A 16,927-nucleotide genomic window follows, 5' to 3' on the forward strand; every position below is an offset into this window, starting at 1 on the left:
TTTATTTGCACTAATTGTGTTATTAAACGTGCAAATAAAAACTAATTATGTTATTTTTATTTGTATAACTTTGTTTTAGTATTATCTTTTTTGTATATTTAAGAATATATCTTTTTAATAATTTATTTCAATAAATCGCTTCAAATAACAAAAAAAGCAAAGGAACTGATTTGCCTTGCCACCGCTTTCGGAGAAAAAAGGGAAGTCGTTAGTTGACTATAACCCTTTTATTGACTAAAAAAAATCGAAAAAAATAAAATAAAATAAAAATAATAATAATGAAAAATCATTTAACTTTTAGATAATCAAAGTTAAGCAAAAAAAAAAAAAATATATATATATATATATATATATATATATATATTTTTGTAATCATAACCAGGAAGTGACGTCAGTTATCAAATGTTATTTAAATTAACCGGAAGATTAGAAGGTGCACATGCGCAGACACAAACTTCCGTCGACCTCAAACTTTCGTCTCGCAAATTTCGCTCCTTGCACCAGTATAAACATGAGGCCTGTCCAGGTAATTTTTGTTTTAAAATTTTCTTTCTAAACAAAAAAACAATGATATATTATGTTTGTCTCAATCTAACTCGTTCGTAAACTAATAATTTATTTATTTTTAATGATAAGTATAAATGCGGATGTAATTAATCAGCTTTTTAGTATGACCTTCTCACATGGTCAAGTGCATTTCAAAGTCTAAAACTCTTATTGAAGTTTTCATTAAAAAAAAAACCATATATATTATAACTAAATATTAAAGAAAATTCTAGATAAATACTGTGTTAAATTTATATTTCTTTACACGATTTTAATTAAATCGAAACTTCACTTTCAATACGTAAATTTCCTGGTTTGTGAACCAGTTTAATTTCTTCACTAAAAACCTTGGTAAAATTTGAATTGTTTTCTCCGCTAGTGGCCGCTATTCCGAATTTATAACCTTTTAGCTGTCTTCACGTAACCGTTTCTCATGCGAAACGATAAAAAATGTCACGTAAAATCTTTTTTTCTGTATATTTTTTTAAACATAGACAATAAAATTAAAAACTGGTAAAAAAAAAAAAAAAAAAAAAAACAAATATATAACAAATGTTATCAAAAGTGGTACTAGTGCTCTTATTGATCCGTGCTGAAATAACATTTTAAAAGCCATTCTTAACATGGGGAGGGTGTTTTATACCTATTCTAGGTACTCATTGGGCATTGAGTTGAATGGCGACCAGCAGAAAAAATTTAATGGGTAAATGTTTACTTTAACTACAACAGAACACCGACCAATAAATTTTTTGGGTTTGTATTACTGTACACATAGATTCGAAAAAGTTGTCAAACAAATATATAACAAATAAATGTTATCAAAGGCAAGATAAGTTACTTTTCTACCAAACTGGATATATTTTTCGTGTTTTTATTCAATGTAACATGTTTATTCAGCTGGAAAACCATACAATGTTTACCGATGTATTGGAACATTCAAGATGGCGTCTGATTCTCTCTTTAACATGGTAAGTTTGGGAAAAGGTGTTATAAATAAAAAACCGGATAAAATACTGTTAAAAATTCGCTCAATATGTTATCGTGACATAGGTTGACATATATTCAGCGGGGTTTTAATAGTATTTTGTATAGTTTTTTATTTATAACACCTTTTCCCAAACTTACCGTGTTAAAGAGGGTGTGAGACGCCATCTTGAATGTTCCAATACATCGGACGGTAAACACTGTATGGTATGGACGGTTTTCGAGCTGAAACATGTTACATTGAATAAAAACACGAAAAATATATCCAGTTTGGTAGAAAAGTAACTTATCTTGCCTTTGATAACATTTATTTGTTATATATTTGTTTTTTTTGACAACTTTTTCGAATCTGTGTACAGTAGTACAAACCCAAAAAGGAAATTAAATTTTTCGAGTTCAGTATTTTTCAATTTTTAAACTTTAAAAATCAATAAAAAATTTTCTATTGATTCTATTTTTACGATATTTTCAGGGTCAATGTGAAATTTTATACTCTTTAAAATAAACCGAATATAATATTTTAGACAAATTTTTTTGGTATTATTATACAAACACCGTGACAGCGAATTAGTAAAATCTTTTACGTAGTATTCTGTTACGTTTCGGTGTGCTGAACACGAATCTGAAAACTGGGTTAGGGTACATTTTTTTCTACTAATTCGCTGTCACGGTATTTGTATAAATTTACCATTTCCCCCCCCCCCCATTTTGAAATGTCCATTGAAAAGTAAATAATTTATGTACCAAGTTTTATATATCCCAAATTGAAGATAAAGATCAATAATATATTCTAATTTAAAACAACAAAAAGTTTTTTTTGGAAGTCCGAAGTTTAAAACTTAAAAAAAAAAACACATTGTTTGTATTTTTTTTTTTTTTTTATGAAACCTTGGTCCTTGTTCCTTTAATTGTAAAAAAAAATAGTTTGAATTACATTTTTCGAGTAGTTATAAGCTTGGAAAGACAGGGGGTCGAATTAATTCACGACCCCCCCCCCCACATTTTGAAATGTCTATTAAAAAGTAATTTACTCACCAAAGTTTTATATATCACAAATGGAAGATAAAAGATCAATAATATATTCAAATTTAAAACAAAAAGTTTTTTTTTTTTTTAGAAATTTACCTGTAAATTCCGAAGTTTAAAACCTTTTTTGTTTTAATTACACCGCTCGTGCCCCCAATGTAAACAGTAAAATCTTCGAAAAATGTTAAATGGTGTTATAATCGGTAAATGTCGGTGCGTTACTTACGGAAAAACGGTTAACTAAACTGCAGAAGCACCTATTAAGCCATATAAGTTCTATAATTGAATCCCCCTCCCGCAAAAAAAAGAATGAAAACATAAAAATGTTTGGTGCTTGTTTTGTAAACCGCATTAAAAACTACGTGAGACAAAAAAAAAAAAAAGGTCCCCCCCAATTTGTTGCACTTTTCTTTAATTGTAAGTAATAAAAAAAAAAATATAAAAAAGGGGGGGGGGAGTCGCGCGAACGCATCATGTAAGAATAGCATAAATGATAGTGAGTTGGCACAAAATAGTGCGAGGGTTCAGGGGTTAATACCATGCAAACGGTGAATTTGCGACGGGTTTGAATATCAGATTCGTTGTCAGCGACCCCGAAAACCTAAAAAAAAAAAAAAAAAAAAAAAAAAATTGGTCAGTGTTCTGTTGTAGTTAAAGTAAACATTTACCCATTAAATTTTTCTGCTGATTGCCATGGTTCTCAACGCCCAAGGAGTACCCCTATTCTATACTTAACCTTACAATTGAATAAAAAAAAAACATTAAACTTGAAAATACGATTTAAAAGCTGAGCGCTGATCAGTAAGTGTACTCCTAGTACACTTACTGATCCGCACTGTATCACTAGCAGTATCAGAATTTTGTTGAAATTTTCAGGCGAGTCGCCATTTTGAATATACACCTATATTTCTATCAGATTTTAATAATAGTAAAACGTAATTTAAACCCGTAAATTTTATTTCAATAAAACGAGCAAAGACCAAATTTTAATATCATAAAAGCTTTAATAGAGAAATAAACAATTTTATTTTTCCTTCGATTTTTCACTTAACATTTCACGGAATGTCGAACAAAACACTAGTTGAATCTTACGATAAATATTTTTAAAATGGCAAAATATATAACTTACCTGGTTAATGAGTAAGATATGCTTTCTTTTAATCTTCCTGTATGAGAATTTATTCATATTTATGTATTATAATCCATGTATTTTTTAAATGGAAAGATTTTTCCAACACACATCGCGACCACGCGTGGCTTTCAAAGCAACTTGTAACGACACCGGAAGTGAAAAATTATCTCTTACTTATGTACGGAGGCCTATAAGTGTAAAAAAAAAACACTAATTCAGAAACCTTAATAATCTCGATATTGGATTATATTCCTTCAAATTTTCCACTTTTAAAGGTTTTCGGAGGCGCTGAAAACGGAAATAACCATTTATATATACGGCAAACGAAACTAGTAGTTTCCAAGATAAAAAATTTTACAAATGGTCACAAAGTGGGGGGTCACTTTTCTATAATGATGTGACGTCAAATGGGCACCCACTTTATGGCCACATTGCAATGAACAGATTTAAGGGAGATAACTTGTCCTTTTTTTATTTTTGTGCCTTTACGTTATCGTAAATAAAAAACTGGGAGTTTTCATTTTTTCATTAACACGAATTACGATATGACGCAGATATGCAATGTTATTTTTTTTTTTTTAATATCTTAAAGAAATACCTGAATTTTTTTTTTTATTATACTATAAATCTGCATTATCCGATTTCGTCTTTTTTTTTTATATCGAAAAAAAGGAAACCAGGAATTAAATATAAATATATAAACTGATCGACCATTAATTACTGGAACATTCTAAACAAAAATTAAGCTTCCACGTAAAAAAACAAAACAAAAAAAAACACGTGGTTATCGAAAAAAGGATTTAAATTTTGGACTTTACCGGTAAATTTACAGATAAGTGATATTTTTTGTTGTTTTAAATTTGAGTATTTTATTTATTCATGTTTTATCTTCAATTTGTGATATATAAAACGTGTCAAACAAAATTAATTATTAAAATTCTCATAGACATTCCAAAATGGGGGGATGAATTTATAAAACATTTGTCTAAAATATTATATTTAGTTTATCGGAAAGAGCATAAAATTTTACATTCACCCTGAAAAAAACGTAACAATTGAACGAATAGGAAAATTTTGATAGATTTTTAAAGTTTAAAAATTGAAAAATATTCATCTCATAAAAATCAATTGATTTCACTACGTAACAAAATGGCTTCCCAGAGCGCACGCACGCACTTTGTAAACAATGTTTTTTAAACAATGAAAAATAATATTTCTATTATTTTTTAAACAACTTAAATAATTTATTTTGGAAGCATATTCTATAAAGAAAATAAATAACCCACTTTAGAAAGAGAAATTACGAGTTTTCTATATTTTAATCGCAGTTTTCTGTTAGGGGTGTCAAAAATTCCCCCAAAATTCTGATACTGCTACTGTATCACTCATAAACCAGATGGCGTGAAGTCATTCTTCGATAAAAAGTCTCATAATATTTGATTTTCTTAAATAAAAAACTATTTGATCGATTTACGTGATTTTTTTTAATATAACATCTTCATGCAGTGACAAGTACGTTCATTATAAAGATTTTTTACAGATTTTTCTTGTAAAAAAGTTTTTGGCCAGTTCATAGACAAGCACCATTTTTAAATACTTGTGTTAACAGAAGACCATTAAAATCAATTTTATTAACTCTAGTCTGTAGTTCGTTAAAATGTATTTGTTTTACAAAACGTTTTATATTTTTTATCCATAGCAAAAAAAAAAACAAAAAAAACGTTACTCCATTAATAATTATAACGCGAACGCTTATCTATAGAAATTAACACAAACACATGAAATGATGACGTCACTATTAAAATGTGTACTACTGACGTTTTACACATCGCCGTGGAGGTACCTAAAGTACAGAATAGGTACAAAACGCCCTCCTCATATAAAGAATGGCTTTCTAAATAACGTTATGTCAGCACAGATTAAGTGCACGAGTACCGTAAAAACTTATCCAGCGAGGTAGATTAACTTTTTGGGTGCTAGTGCGCGAGGATATCGACTTCCTTTCTCTCTCTTTTACATCTGGACACCATGCGGAATGGACGTGTTGGAGATTTTCTCCCAACTTTCTTATAAAATAGGTCTTGTCCAGTTGCCCGTAATAAATTCACACCGTTTGCAAGTTACGCATTTAGTGAGCATTGTCCCTTTATTTGTTGTTCCACTATTAATGTTACCTTTTTTGATGTGATAGCCAACATTCAACCATGTCCACTACAGATGAAAGATCCTTGAAGATGTGAAATTCACAGAGCTAGAATACCTGCTTTGAAAAAAAAAAAAAATCGATTCAATCAGTGGTTGCAGAAATGATGCTCCTCTACATGTATCAGGGCAAGTAGTTCATCATTCTTGACGGAGGCAAATCAAGAATTTGGAATAATAGTGATTATCTGTATCGCTGTATGGTTGAAAAGTTCTTATAAAGTCCATGACAGAAATGGAGATGAATCAGTAATTTCTTTTACAAGTTCCCAACTAGGAATTAATTCAAACTCCCCACAAAGGGGATTCATCCACAAAACAAGCTCCCTTTAATGCTTCCTGCAGGAAAAAGGTGGAAAATTTCCCTTGAATTAGAGACAAACATAATGCGTCTTAAAACAGCAGAGTCGACTTGGAAACAGAATGGGAGGATTTTTTCCAGCTCTTTTTCACAAACATTCTTGGAGATTCGGCAATCCCCTTAAATGGGGCATTTGAATTATTTCCCAGTTTGGGAAACTTACTCGTTTACTGGAATTTTAAAGGTTATTTTCATTTTCAACATCCCCAAAAACCTATAAATGTCTTAATTTTCCAATTTTTTATTTTTTTTTTTTCTAGAGTGTGGAAAGTCGATTGTCTGCCCCTTGCTGATCTTATATTCCAAACATTCTCAATAGGTGTCGCGAGCAGTGTATCACTAGGTGTGTCAGAAATTTTTTGAAAAATAGTGAATAATTCCACCCCGTCTTTCCAAGCTTATAACTTCTCGAAAAATGTAATTCAAGCCCTAATTTTTTTTTTCAATTAAAAAGGAGCAAGGACCAACGTTTCATTAAAACAAAAACAAAACAAACAACGTGGTTTTTTTTTTTTTTAAAAAGGTTTTAAACTTCGGACTTTACAGGTAAATTTCTAAAAAACACTACTTATTGTTTTAAATTTGAATATATTATTTATTGACCTTTTCTCTTCAATTTGTGATATATAAAACTTTGAGTAAATTAATTATTTACTTTTTAATAGACATTTCAAAATGGGAGGCGTGAATTATTCGACCCTCCTATCTTTCCAAGCTTATAACTACTCGAAAAACGTAATTCAAGCTCTAATTTTTTTTTCAATTAAAGGAGCAAGGACCAAGGTTTCATTAAAAAAAAAAAAAAAAAGAAAAAAAACGTGGTTAAAAAAAAAAAAAAAGGTTTTAAACTTCGAACCTTACAGGTAAATTTCTAAAAAAAAAACACTACTTTTTTGTTTTAAATTTGAATATATTATTTATTGACCTTTCCTCTTCAATTTGTGATATATAAAACTTTGGTGAGTAAATTAATTATTTACTTTTTAATAGACACTTGAAAATTGGGGGGGGGGTGAATTAAAAAACAAAAACAAAAAACGTTTGTCTAAAATATTATATTCGGTTATTGGAAAGAGCATAAAATTTCACATTGACCCTGAAAATATCGTAAAAATAGAATCAATAGAAAAATTGATAGATTTTTAAAGTTTAAAAATTGAAAAATATTGAGTTCGTAAAATTCATTACTGTTTAAAAAATAAAAAAATATTTCTATTACTTTTAAAACAACTTTGATAGTTTATTTTGGAAGTATAATCCGTAAAGAAAATAAACAACCCACTTTTAAAAGAGAAATTACGAGTTTTTTTATATTTTATTCGTAGTTTCGTGTTGGGGGTGTCAAAAATTCTGATACACCTATATCCTCACCTATCTGCTAAAACCTGCAACTGTAGGGAATAAGGGGCGATAACCGTATGTTTCAAATTTGAGTGCTGTGCATTGTGTTTGTGCTGAATATTAATTTGACAACCGTCTCTAAACAAGACCGTCTTAAAAGACAAGATGGCCGGTGGGCAAAAATAATTTAATCTGCTGACGTCATCACGGATAGTCCATACCGGTGACACCGGTAGTCACCGGTAGGCATTCGTAACGTCTTGAAGTCAGTGTAATATTTCTTCTTTTATTAAAATGCCTTCACGGTGCATCGTTCCAACTTGCTGAGGAAATTATCATAAAGGACCAAAAAGTGACAGTATTTTCATTTCCGAAAGATAAAGAATTATAATGCAGTAAAAAAAAAAAGATTTTACACCATCTCCATTCAGCAAAGTAAGTTTTAACGTGCTCCCCCCCCCCCTGTATTTAACACGACGTAACTATAATTTAATTCAATATTATCATCCTAAATGTTCTACCATTCAAAAGAAGAAGCTTCAAATAAATTGCTAATATTAAAAAAAAAAATTTTTACAGCATACAAAACTAATGAAAATGCGAGACAACATCGACTCTTTAAAACACGATTTTTTTAAGCTGTTGACACACGTTTTAAAAATCTAACAATTTATTTTTCTGAAATCTTTCAATATTTAAAAATAAATTATGCCGGCTGATAAAATTTTTAAACTTTTTTTTAAAGCTAGAAAGATAAAATTAAAAAATACTTATTTATATATATATATATATGAAACTAAACTAAAAAAAAAAAAAAAAAACGCGTTCACTCGTGGTCTTAAACAGTCTTGGCCTTCGGGACCAGATCAAAGTGTAGTATCTGTTCTCCAGATGCTGCATTCTATTTCTTGTTCTCTTTTGGTGGAGGAGAAATCCTTCACGACTGAGACAATTTTTATTTTTGTACCTTTTCTCCACGTTAAAAAACGACCCTGGTGTCTAACCCTGTCCCGTGGGGAGGCATAGTAAATAAGTACAATTCATTTCATTAACGTAATTGGGTTTGTATTACTGTACACATAGATTCGAAAAAGTTGTCAAAAACAAATATATAACAAATAAATGTTATCAAAGGCAAGATAAGTTACTTTTCTACCAAATATTTTTCGTGTTTTTATTCAATGTAACATGTTTATTCAGCTCGAAAAACATAGTGTTTACCGATGTATTCGAAAATTCAAGATGGCGTCTGATTCTCTCTTTAACACGGTAAGTTTGGGATAAGGTGTTATAAATAAAAAACTATACAACATACTATTAAAAACCCGCCGAATATATGTCAACCTATGTCACGGTAACATATATTGAGCGAGTTTTTAACAGTATTTTATCCGGTTTGTTATTTATAACACCTTTTCCCAAACTTACCGTGTTAAAGAGAGAATCAGACGCCATCTGGAATTTTCGAATACATCGGTAAATACTATGTTTTTCGAGCTGAATAAACATGTTACATTGAATAAAAACACGAAAAATATATCCAGTTTGGCAGAAAAGTAACTTATCTTGCCTTTGATAACATTTATTTGTTATATATTTGTTTTTTGACAACTTTTTCGAATCTATGTGTACAGTAATACAAACCCACGTATTTTAACAAACTGAAAATATGGATAAAAAAAATGATTTTGCATGTTATTTTTGTTATGTGGTGAAATAATCTTAAATAAGAAACATGATTTTTTCTTTAGGTTAATTTTTTTACTGTGTAATATTTCATGAATTTATTAAAAATATTGTTTTTGATTTTGAAAAAAATATTGTGGTTCATTTTGATTAAAAAATATTCATTTTGATTAAAAAATATTCATTTTGATTTTAAAAAAAAGTTTAATTTTAATATTTGTTTATTGTCTTAACTCATATCAAATGTTTTGCTTGTGTTCTGCTTCAAATATTCATAATCTTACATGCATAATTTTCATTTAATTATATCAAATAAGCTTCAAGTTTACTACAAATCAAATCGTGTTCCTTTATTTTTTTTAAATGTAATTTATAAGTAATTAAAGAACGCATTCTAATCTTTAAAATCTATAATACAACGAAATATTCAATTGCTTATAATATACTTAAACAAATAACTTGTTTTTTTTTTGTTTTTTTTTATTATTAATATTAGATGAGTTTCAGTATAAATCGTGTTCTTTCTTTATTTCTTTATTTTAATCCAATTTTGAAGTTTTGTAACGCTGTCTGTAAAAATTACTGTTCATTATTGACAGTCTAAGAGTTCCACATATCTTGCTTGTTGGGACCTCGGCGATGACGTCATTTTTTCAGCTGGCCGGCCATCTTTATAACGAAGGCCACGCTCTAAACATCTCTGAATTTTCTTCACATGACTTATAAAAAAAAAATGAGTTTCCGATTTAATCTTTGCTTGTGTTTGAAAGATTAAAGCCTAATCTTTAAAATGAAAAATGTGTTTTTACACATGAAAGGAAGTTTTGGAAAATCTGGCTCAATTTTAAAGCTAAATAAATGAATTGTAAAAAATCCCTTGAAAGAGTTTGGATTTTTTAAAATAAAAACTAATTTTGCCAGTCACGTTAAAATGCTTTTTAAGCTTATTTTGCCGGTTGGAAGTTAAGGATCTGACATGCTGAATGACCACGGTTTGAAAACACTGGATCTTTTGCTAAAGATGAAGAATAATTATTTAAATTCTACCGATGCTGAGTTCTTTACAGCTGAAAAAAAAAAAAAACAGAACCATTTGTAGTTCAAGAGTACTGTGCAATTCCAGAATCTGTTAATCCAAAGTTAAACAATTTCACTTTGTCACCAAAATCAAAGAACAATCAAAAAGCAGTCAAAATTTAAAACCTAAAAATTGAAACTCCTTCCCTCCCCTTTTTTCTTTACCATCCTCTCTCCACCCCCCCTCCCTATATCCATATATCTCCACCCACGCCTACCTGAATCTGCTACCCCCCCACACACACACACTACAACCTAGTGTATTTTAATCTTCAAAACTAAAATATTGTCGATACCCGTCTCCCTTCCCCTTATCTCCTACCCCCCTTTTTTTTTCTCTAAAACACTTCTTCCAAATACTAACAACCATTTTTTGTAAGGTCTGACGAGGCTGTTGGATCGTAAACATGGTCCAACATCCGAAACATATGTAACCAAACAGATAAAACGGTAATAAAAAAAATAAAACATATATATATATATATATATATATATATATAGATGTTGCTTGTTTTGGTTTTAGTGATATGTTTTGAATGAATTCAATTATTTATGAAAGTGCATTTTTACCTAAATGCAAGTTGGGAATAATTTTCCCTTTAACCAATTTGGTACCCCCACATGGGGAGCAGTGTGTGTATATATATATATATATATATATATATATTATTTTAAAAATATAATTATTCACTGACACATTTCGGCCTCAGAGTGGCTGAATCTTTCGAATCTTGCTAGATTCAGCCACTCTGAGTTGTAGATGACGAAACACATGTCAGTGGATAATCATATTTTTAAAAATTATATATAAGTTCAATTCCCAAGTTATGTCAGTTTCCGCGTCCCAAATTCTCCTTTGAAAATGAATTTCCTAGTCATACGGAGTTAATTCCCTTGCATTAGTGAAAATAACGATTCCTTTTGTAATGTAACTAACATTTAGTGGACATACATCCTCCTTTCCAAAAACTGTTTTAATCTTTTGATTACTTTAAACCGCACATTTTCATTTTAAAAAGGACATGTTTTAAATTTTAATTAAAAGGTATCTCCAGTGCAAGCGCACACTTTCCTGGGAGATTTGTAACCACTTTCTAAAAACATTTTTTATTTTTAACCCTGAATTATTTCTTATAAACAAGCTGTAAAATGGGTCGATGGAAGGGAATTAACTGTAAACAGATGGTTATTTCCCTTTAGTTGTAGAAAACTGATGTCTGACAATTTTTGCCAGTTTAGGCTCAAAGAATTTTTTTTTAATCAATCAGGGCAATGCTAATTTAGAATATACCAACTTTGTGGATCTGTGTTTTGTAGTTTGAGACTTTTTGCAACTGCCCTTTGTGTAATAGATAGATTCAACCAACACCTTGAAAAGTTTTAGTCTTAGATTGTTTAATGAAAGAGGTGGCAAATCAATTCCATATCTTATTTTTCTTTTCATTTTGAAGAGCCTGCAGCGCCTTGCTGTGCGTCATCTCAGCCTAAAGGTCCCTCCTGGCAAACCCTCTCATGGTGCTGTACCAAACACAGAATATTATAAGAAAGTTCAAGATCTACAAAATATGTTTCTGGTAAGTAAATTTTTTTATTTTATTTTTTATTTTTTTTATTTTTTTGTTAAATGCCGAGCCGTAACATCTATGGCGTTTAGAATGTGCATCACAAAGAAGCTGTGCAAAACTGTTGAAATATTCAATTTCAGCTGATAACTTTTTTTTTTTTCTTCTTCTCTCAAATTACTTCAAGTTGGGCTACTATTTTCAGTGACAGGCGACTTTTACTTTTAAGAAATTTGTGAGAAAAAAGTTAAAGAACTCCCTTGATTTGGAGGTCAGAAGAAAGTTGGATTCTCTTTTGACTTTGCAAGACCTGGTAACGTTTTTGCTCTATTTTATACATGTTGCTGACTGGAAGTGATGTGCATATGTGACAGTTAATGATTATTTAAGAGCATTGCTTTCTTGCGGCAGTCTTTGAGTGTGTCCGTTCGGGGCATCTTGTCCACCTGAAAATACCTTGATGTATTTCTGTTACCTACAGCTATTTGGGAGTGAACAGTACTCCTTCTGTGGCTTACTTCTGGCTGGGACTCTTTGAGAAGTTCTGATGATGGTTACTTCGAGAGAACCTTATTTGTTACCTTCGCTAGAGTTCTGACGCACAGGTTTATAATTTATAGTCTTGTGTTTCTTGGCTCATGACATAGCTGGGGGGGGGTGATTTAGGAATATTTCACAACCTTAACACCAGACCCAACTCTGATTTATCCACTACTTTGGTGTCGGAATGTTTTGACATATTTCAACATTGTATGGTTGTATGGTTTGCCTCAGTGTAGATAAAAACAATTCCATCTTATTTCCATTCGTCAGACTGTTATTTTCACAACTTTTTGGTTGATGTGACCTCCAACCTTCTGCTTATCGAACTCTGGAGAAAAGTTCGATAAAATACACTTTAAGAAGGTTGGAGGTGACATCATCTGGAATGTTGTGAAAATAGTACTCAGGATGGAAACAGTAGTACGAAAAATCCAAATAATTCATTCTCCTCTCAAAAATGCAGATGCGTAACAAAGATGGCCGATATACATAAATACTGATTTGCATGAACCTTGAACTCATTTAATTTAAAAAAAATATTTGATGTAAATTTCAAGTATGTTTGTGTAACCTACAACTGTTAACAATATTTCATCTGGTTGTATTTATATTTCATCAGAGATCCAAGTTTTTCACCTTCTAGTGGAATTCTGTTTTTTTATTTTATTTTATTTATTTATTTATTTTTTTTTTTTTTTCCAAAAAATCCTAACTTCCCCCTGGCTGCTACCGGGAGCGGTGACAAGGCAAATTAGTTCCTCCACTTTTCTCATTCTTCAGTATATCTATTGTGAAGCGATTCATTGAAATAAAATATAAGAAAAGGACATTATTGAAAAGTATACAATGAAAATTAACAAAATTATAAAAAAGATAAAATAACACAATTAGTCTTTTATTTGCATTTTTAAAAACAAAATTTAAAAATAAGTTTTTATTTTATTTGAAACTAGCAGTTCCGCCCGGCTTTGCTTGGGTCCTATGTACTGTTCATAACTTTATGTGCATATGTATATATAAATAAGTGTGAATATGTACGTTAATGCCTTTCTATATAATAGGCTTCCTTAACTTAGAGTTGGTAGACACCGCAGAGGTCAAATTTTTTTTACTTTGATCCCAATTTTGATCCTTTAACATTTATTTTTTTTGGGCTCAAATTAAATAAAAATGTTTGACCCATGTCCAAGTAACCTACATCTAAAATTTCAAGTGTTTAGATCCAAAATTGGCAGAGAAGTTTGGTAGAGTCTGCAAAGGTATACTCTGTTAACTTTGACCTCTTGGCAGCCAAATTTTCGCCCCAAAACTCATTAAAAAGTTTGCTACATGTCTGAATAACCTTTATGTAAAATTTCAACTGTTTAGACCCAAAATTGGCTGAATAGTTTGCTAGAGGTCGCAAAGGTCAAATATTTTTAACTTTGACCCCTTGTAAGCCAAATTTTCGGCAGAACGATTATAAAGCTTGTCCTATGTCTGAATACACTCTATGTAAAATTTCAAATGTTTAAACCAAAAATTGGCCAAGTAATTTGGTAGACCACAGAGGTCAATTTTTTTAAACTTTGACCCCAATTATGACCCCCTTAACATTTATTGTTTTGGGCTCAAATCAAATAAAGTTAGATCCATGTCCAAGTAACCTATATGTAAAATTTCAAGTGTTTACACCCAAAATTGGTAGAGTTTGGTAGAGTTCTCAAAGGTCAAATCGTTGAACTTTGACCCATTAGCAGCAAAATTTCTGGCTGAAAACCGATTAAAAAGATTTTCCCAAATCTCAATACCACTTATGTCAAATCTCGAGTCTGTATTTGGTAGGGAAGTGTACCCACACACGCACAGACATTTTCACTTTTATAGATATAGATTTTGCAAGAAATGTTTGGAATAAAAATGTTTTTTTATTTTAAAAATAAGTTTATTTGAATTTGTTTATGAAGGTATAAAAAAATTTTTATAAATAAATTTATTCAAAAGGTATCACAAATAACATCTACATAAATCGTGATATATCCAGTCATGTGAGATGGTCCAGTGGTAGGATTTTTATCATGAGGTCCCAATTTCGAATCTCACTAGCTTCAGCCACTCTGATGAGTCATAGATGACGAAACATGTGTCAGTGGATGATTATATTTTAAAAACAAAATGTATATAAAGGAAAAAAGAATAAAGATGGCACTTTTTGAAATATTATTAATTGGGGATTTAAATTTTTTTTATCTAAAAAGATTTGTTTCTTTAACTAAATATTTAAAAATATTAAACAAGTTGCTTATCATGAATTACGTCCCTTTTATTTTCAATTGCTTGAAAAGGGCTTGTTTGAGCTTCAAGCAATTTTTTTTTTCCTCTCTTCCTTGGAAATGTAAAAAATCTCTTGGTAGTAGTCTGTCGGGATGTTAGCTGGACACTTTTAAAGTCTTCAAGAGCATGCAGCTCATGTGATAATGTAATCATAAGAAATGTTATATATAAACTATTTCTATCTCGGTAGTTCCAATTGAGTTGTCTCTTTATTAAATACGTCAGACAGACATGAAATTTTCTTAGTAAAAGAAAACAAAGAAAATCCTGATCAATTTGATTTTTGGAATTAAATTTTCGTTCTGTGACAGCTATGTACATCAGAAAGATTTTTCTGTTTTTTTCTTAATTTTTTAATTCAAAAAATTTTTTTTATTAGGTTGAATTCTGGATAAGAACCCCTGAAGATGCAAAGAGCTTGAAGAATAAATAGTTTATACTTTGCATCATTTACAAATATTTGTCTACATTTTGCTATATAGATTTTTTTAATTTAAATGAATTTAGTTGCTGAAACTTTTTTTTTTTTTGTCTTTACCCACTTTTCAAGTCTTATTTCGTTATTTTTTTTTTCATTTGTTCTCATCCTTGGTTAATCTAGATTTTATAATTATTTAAATAAACTGATTCCTAATTTTTTTTTTTTTTTTTTTTTTCTGTTATCTCTTTCCAGCGTGATGATGGCTTATTGGTTTGGCAGAAGCGAGGCTCACGAGATCGAATTCCTTACCTTCTATCAGTCACAGCCTGTGTAGTTGGTATGGGTTCTGCTATTGCCAATCTCTGGTCAATGTCCTTCCCAAAAAAAGAGGATTGAACATCACCTGCAGCTAGGCTATTATATTAGATAAATTTAAACTATAAATTAAATTTTAAAATGAATAAAAAGTAAAAACTGACGAGTGAATGGTTTAGTTTATTTACTAAATTTTTTTAAGGTTCATCTTAAAATAAAACATTTCTCTCGATCATGACTTGTTTCTGTTGTCTTTTTATCACTTTTAAAGTAGGGTGGCCCCAAAAAAAACTGGTCCCAACTCTAATTAGCCTTAGTGTTTTGTCAAAATGAAATGAAACTTTGGTCATAACTAGTTTATTATATTCAAAACATCACATCAAAACACAAGGGTCTTTAGCCTTTTTTTTCTCCGTTCTACAGCATATGTTCTAGATGGCCTCCATTTAGCTTTTGTTTTGTTTTTTTTTGGGGGGGGTCTGTTGAATAGAGAAGTAGTCAACCATCTCAGCAAAAACAACCTTCTTAGTGATGTGCAATATGGTTTCTGTACTGCTAGATCTACAGCAGACATGCTTACAATTATATCTCATAGGATTAGCGACACTCTTGATGGAGGCTTCCTCTCTAGGGCAATTTCTTGGAGATTCTCGACAAAATATACCTGATGGTTGGCTGAAATGAGAACAGTAGTCCAAATGATACAAATTGCAGTCATATCTAAGCCCGATCGAATTAAACCACAAGTCCACCTTAAATTTTAAAGATTTTTTTTTTGCCTCTTATTCAGAGCACTCCTTTTGGTGGGCATTCTATATCCCCCAACATAAAAAAAAAAAAAAATACGGATAACTTGGTTTTCATTGGCAGGCAAGTAAATAGATACTTTAGTCTTTCACTTGAAATCAAAGCAAAGTATGTATTTTGTCAGAAGGAAATCTTTTAATTTTAAATCAATTTTAATTAATGTCCCATCCAAAGCGCCCCTTCAGGGCGAGAAAGCTGTCCTCGTCATAAAAACTTTATGTCTAATTTTGTCCAGGGATTTATTTTCCATTCGCTTTTTGAAGGGGGGGGGGGTGAAAATAAAGGGACGTAATTCATGATAGTTGTTTCCCTTAGACTATCAATTTTTTTTTTCTCCTTTTAATGTGCACGTATTTGTTTTATAATAACGCCATCTGACAAAAGCTGAGAGGGTAAAGATAACGAAATACCAACGTCTTATGTACAACATGAAAAGAAATGGAATCTTAGGAAGATCTCCATGATTCCAGTAATTATAAGAGCAATTGAACTCTGGAAAAAGAATTTACAAAACTACCTGGCAAATATACCCAGTGAACTAAGTGCAAGAGAGATACAAACAATTGCACTTGAAGGTACAGTATGAATCTTAGAGGTCTCTCGGTTGGAAT

At 30.6% G+C, this 16,927-nt stretch overlaps 1 protein-coding gene across 1 annotated transcript; it reads left to right on the top strand.

Annotated features, from left to right (window-relative positions):
- The first annotated feature begins 370 nt into the window (after nucleotides 1–370).
- LOC145255670 (uncharacterized) lies at nucleotides 371–15,742 on the top strand. Its single transcript, XM_080114231.1, has 3 exons — nucleotides 371–526; nucleotides 11,807–11,929; nucleotides 15,447–15,742. Exons 1-3 carry the CDS (start codon nucleotides 440–442, stop codon nucleotides 15,588–15,590), a joined length of 354 nt encoding a protein of 117 aa, XP_079970357.1. The 5' UTR covers nucleotides 371–439; the 3' UTR covers nucleotides 15,591–15,742.
- Nucleotides 15,743–16,927: the final 1,185 nt, after the last annotated feature.

This window comes from Euprymna scolopes, chromosome 31, assembly GCF_053919585.1.
Source record: "Euprymna scolopes isolate OS-2025 chromosome 31, ASM5391958v1, whole genome shotgun sequence".
Classification (NCBI taxonomy): Eukaryota; Metazoa; Mollusca; class Cephalopoda; order Sepiida; family Sepiolidae; genus Euprymna; species Euprymna scolopes.

What these genes read in the sequence shown, in the direction of transcription:
- LOC145255670 (XM_080114231.1), top strand. Translation starts at nt 440, where the DNA reads ATGCGCAGACACAAACTTCCGTCGACCTCAAACTTTCGTCTCGCAAAT. An exon ending in TAAACATGAGGCCTGTCCAG is followed by an intron (nt 527 to 11,806) that starts GTAATTTTTGTT and finishes TTCATTTTGAAG; the next exon opens with AGCCTGCAGCGCCTTGCTGT. An exon ending in ATCTACAAAATATGTTTCTG is followed by an intron (nt 11,930 to 15,446) that starts GTAAGTAAATTT and finishes ATCTCTTTCCAG; the next exon opens with CGTGATGATGGCTTATTGGT.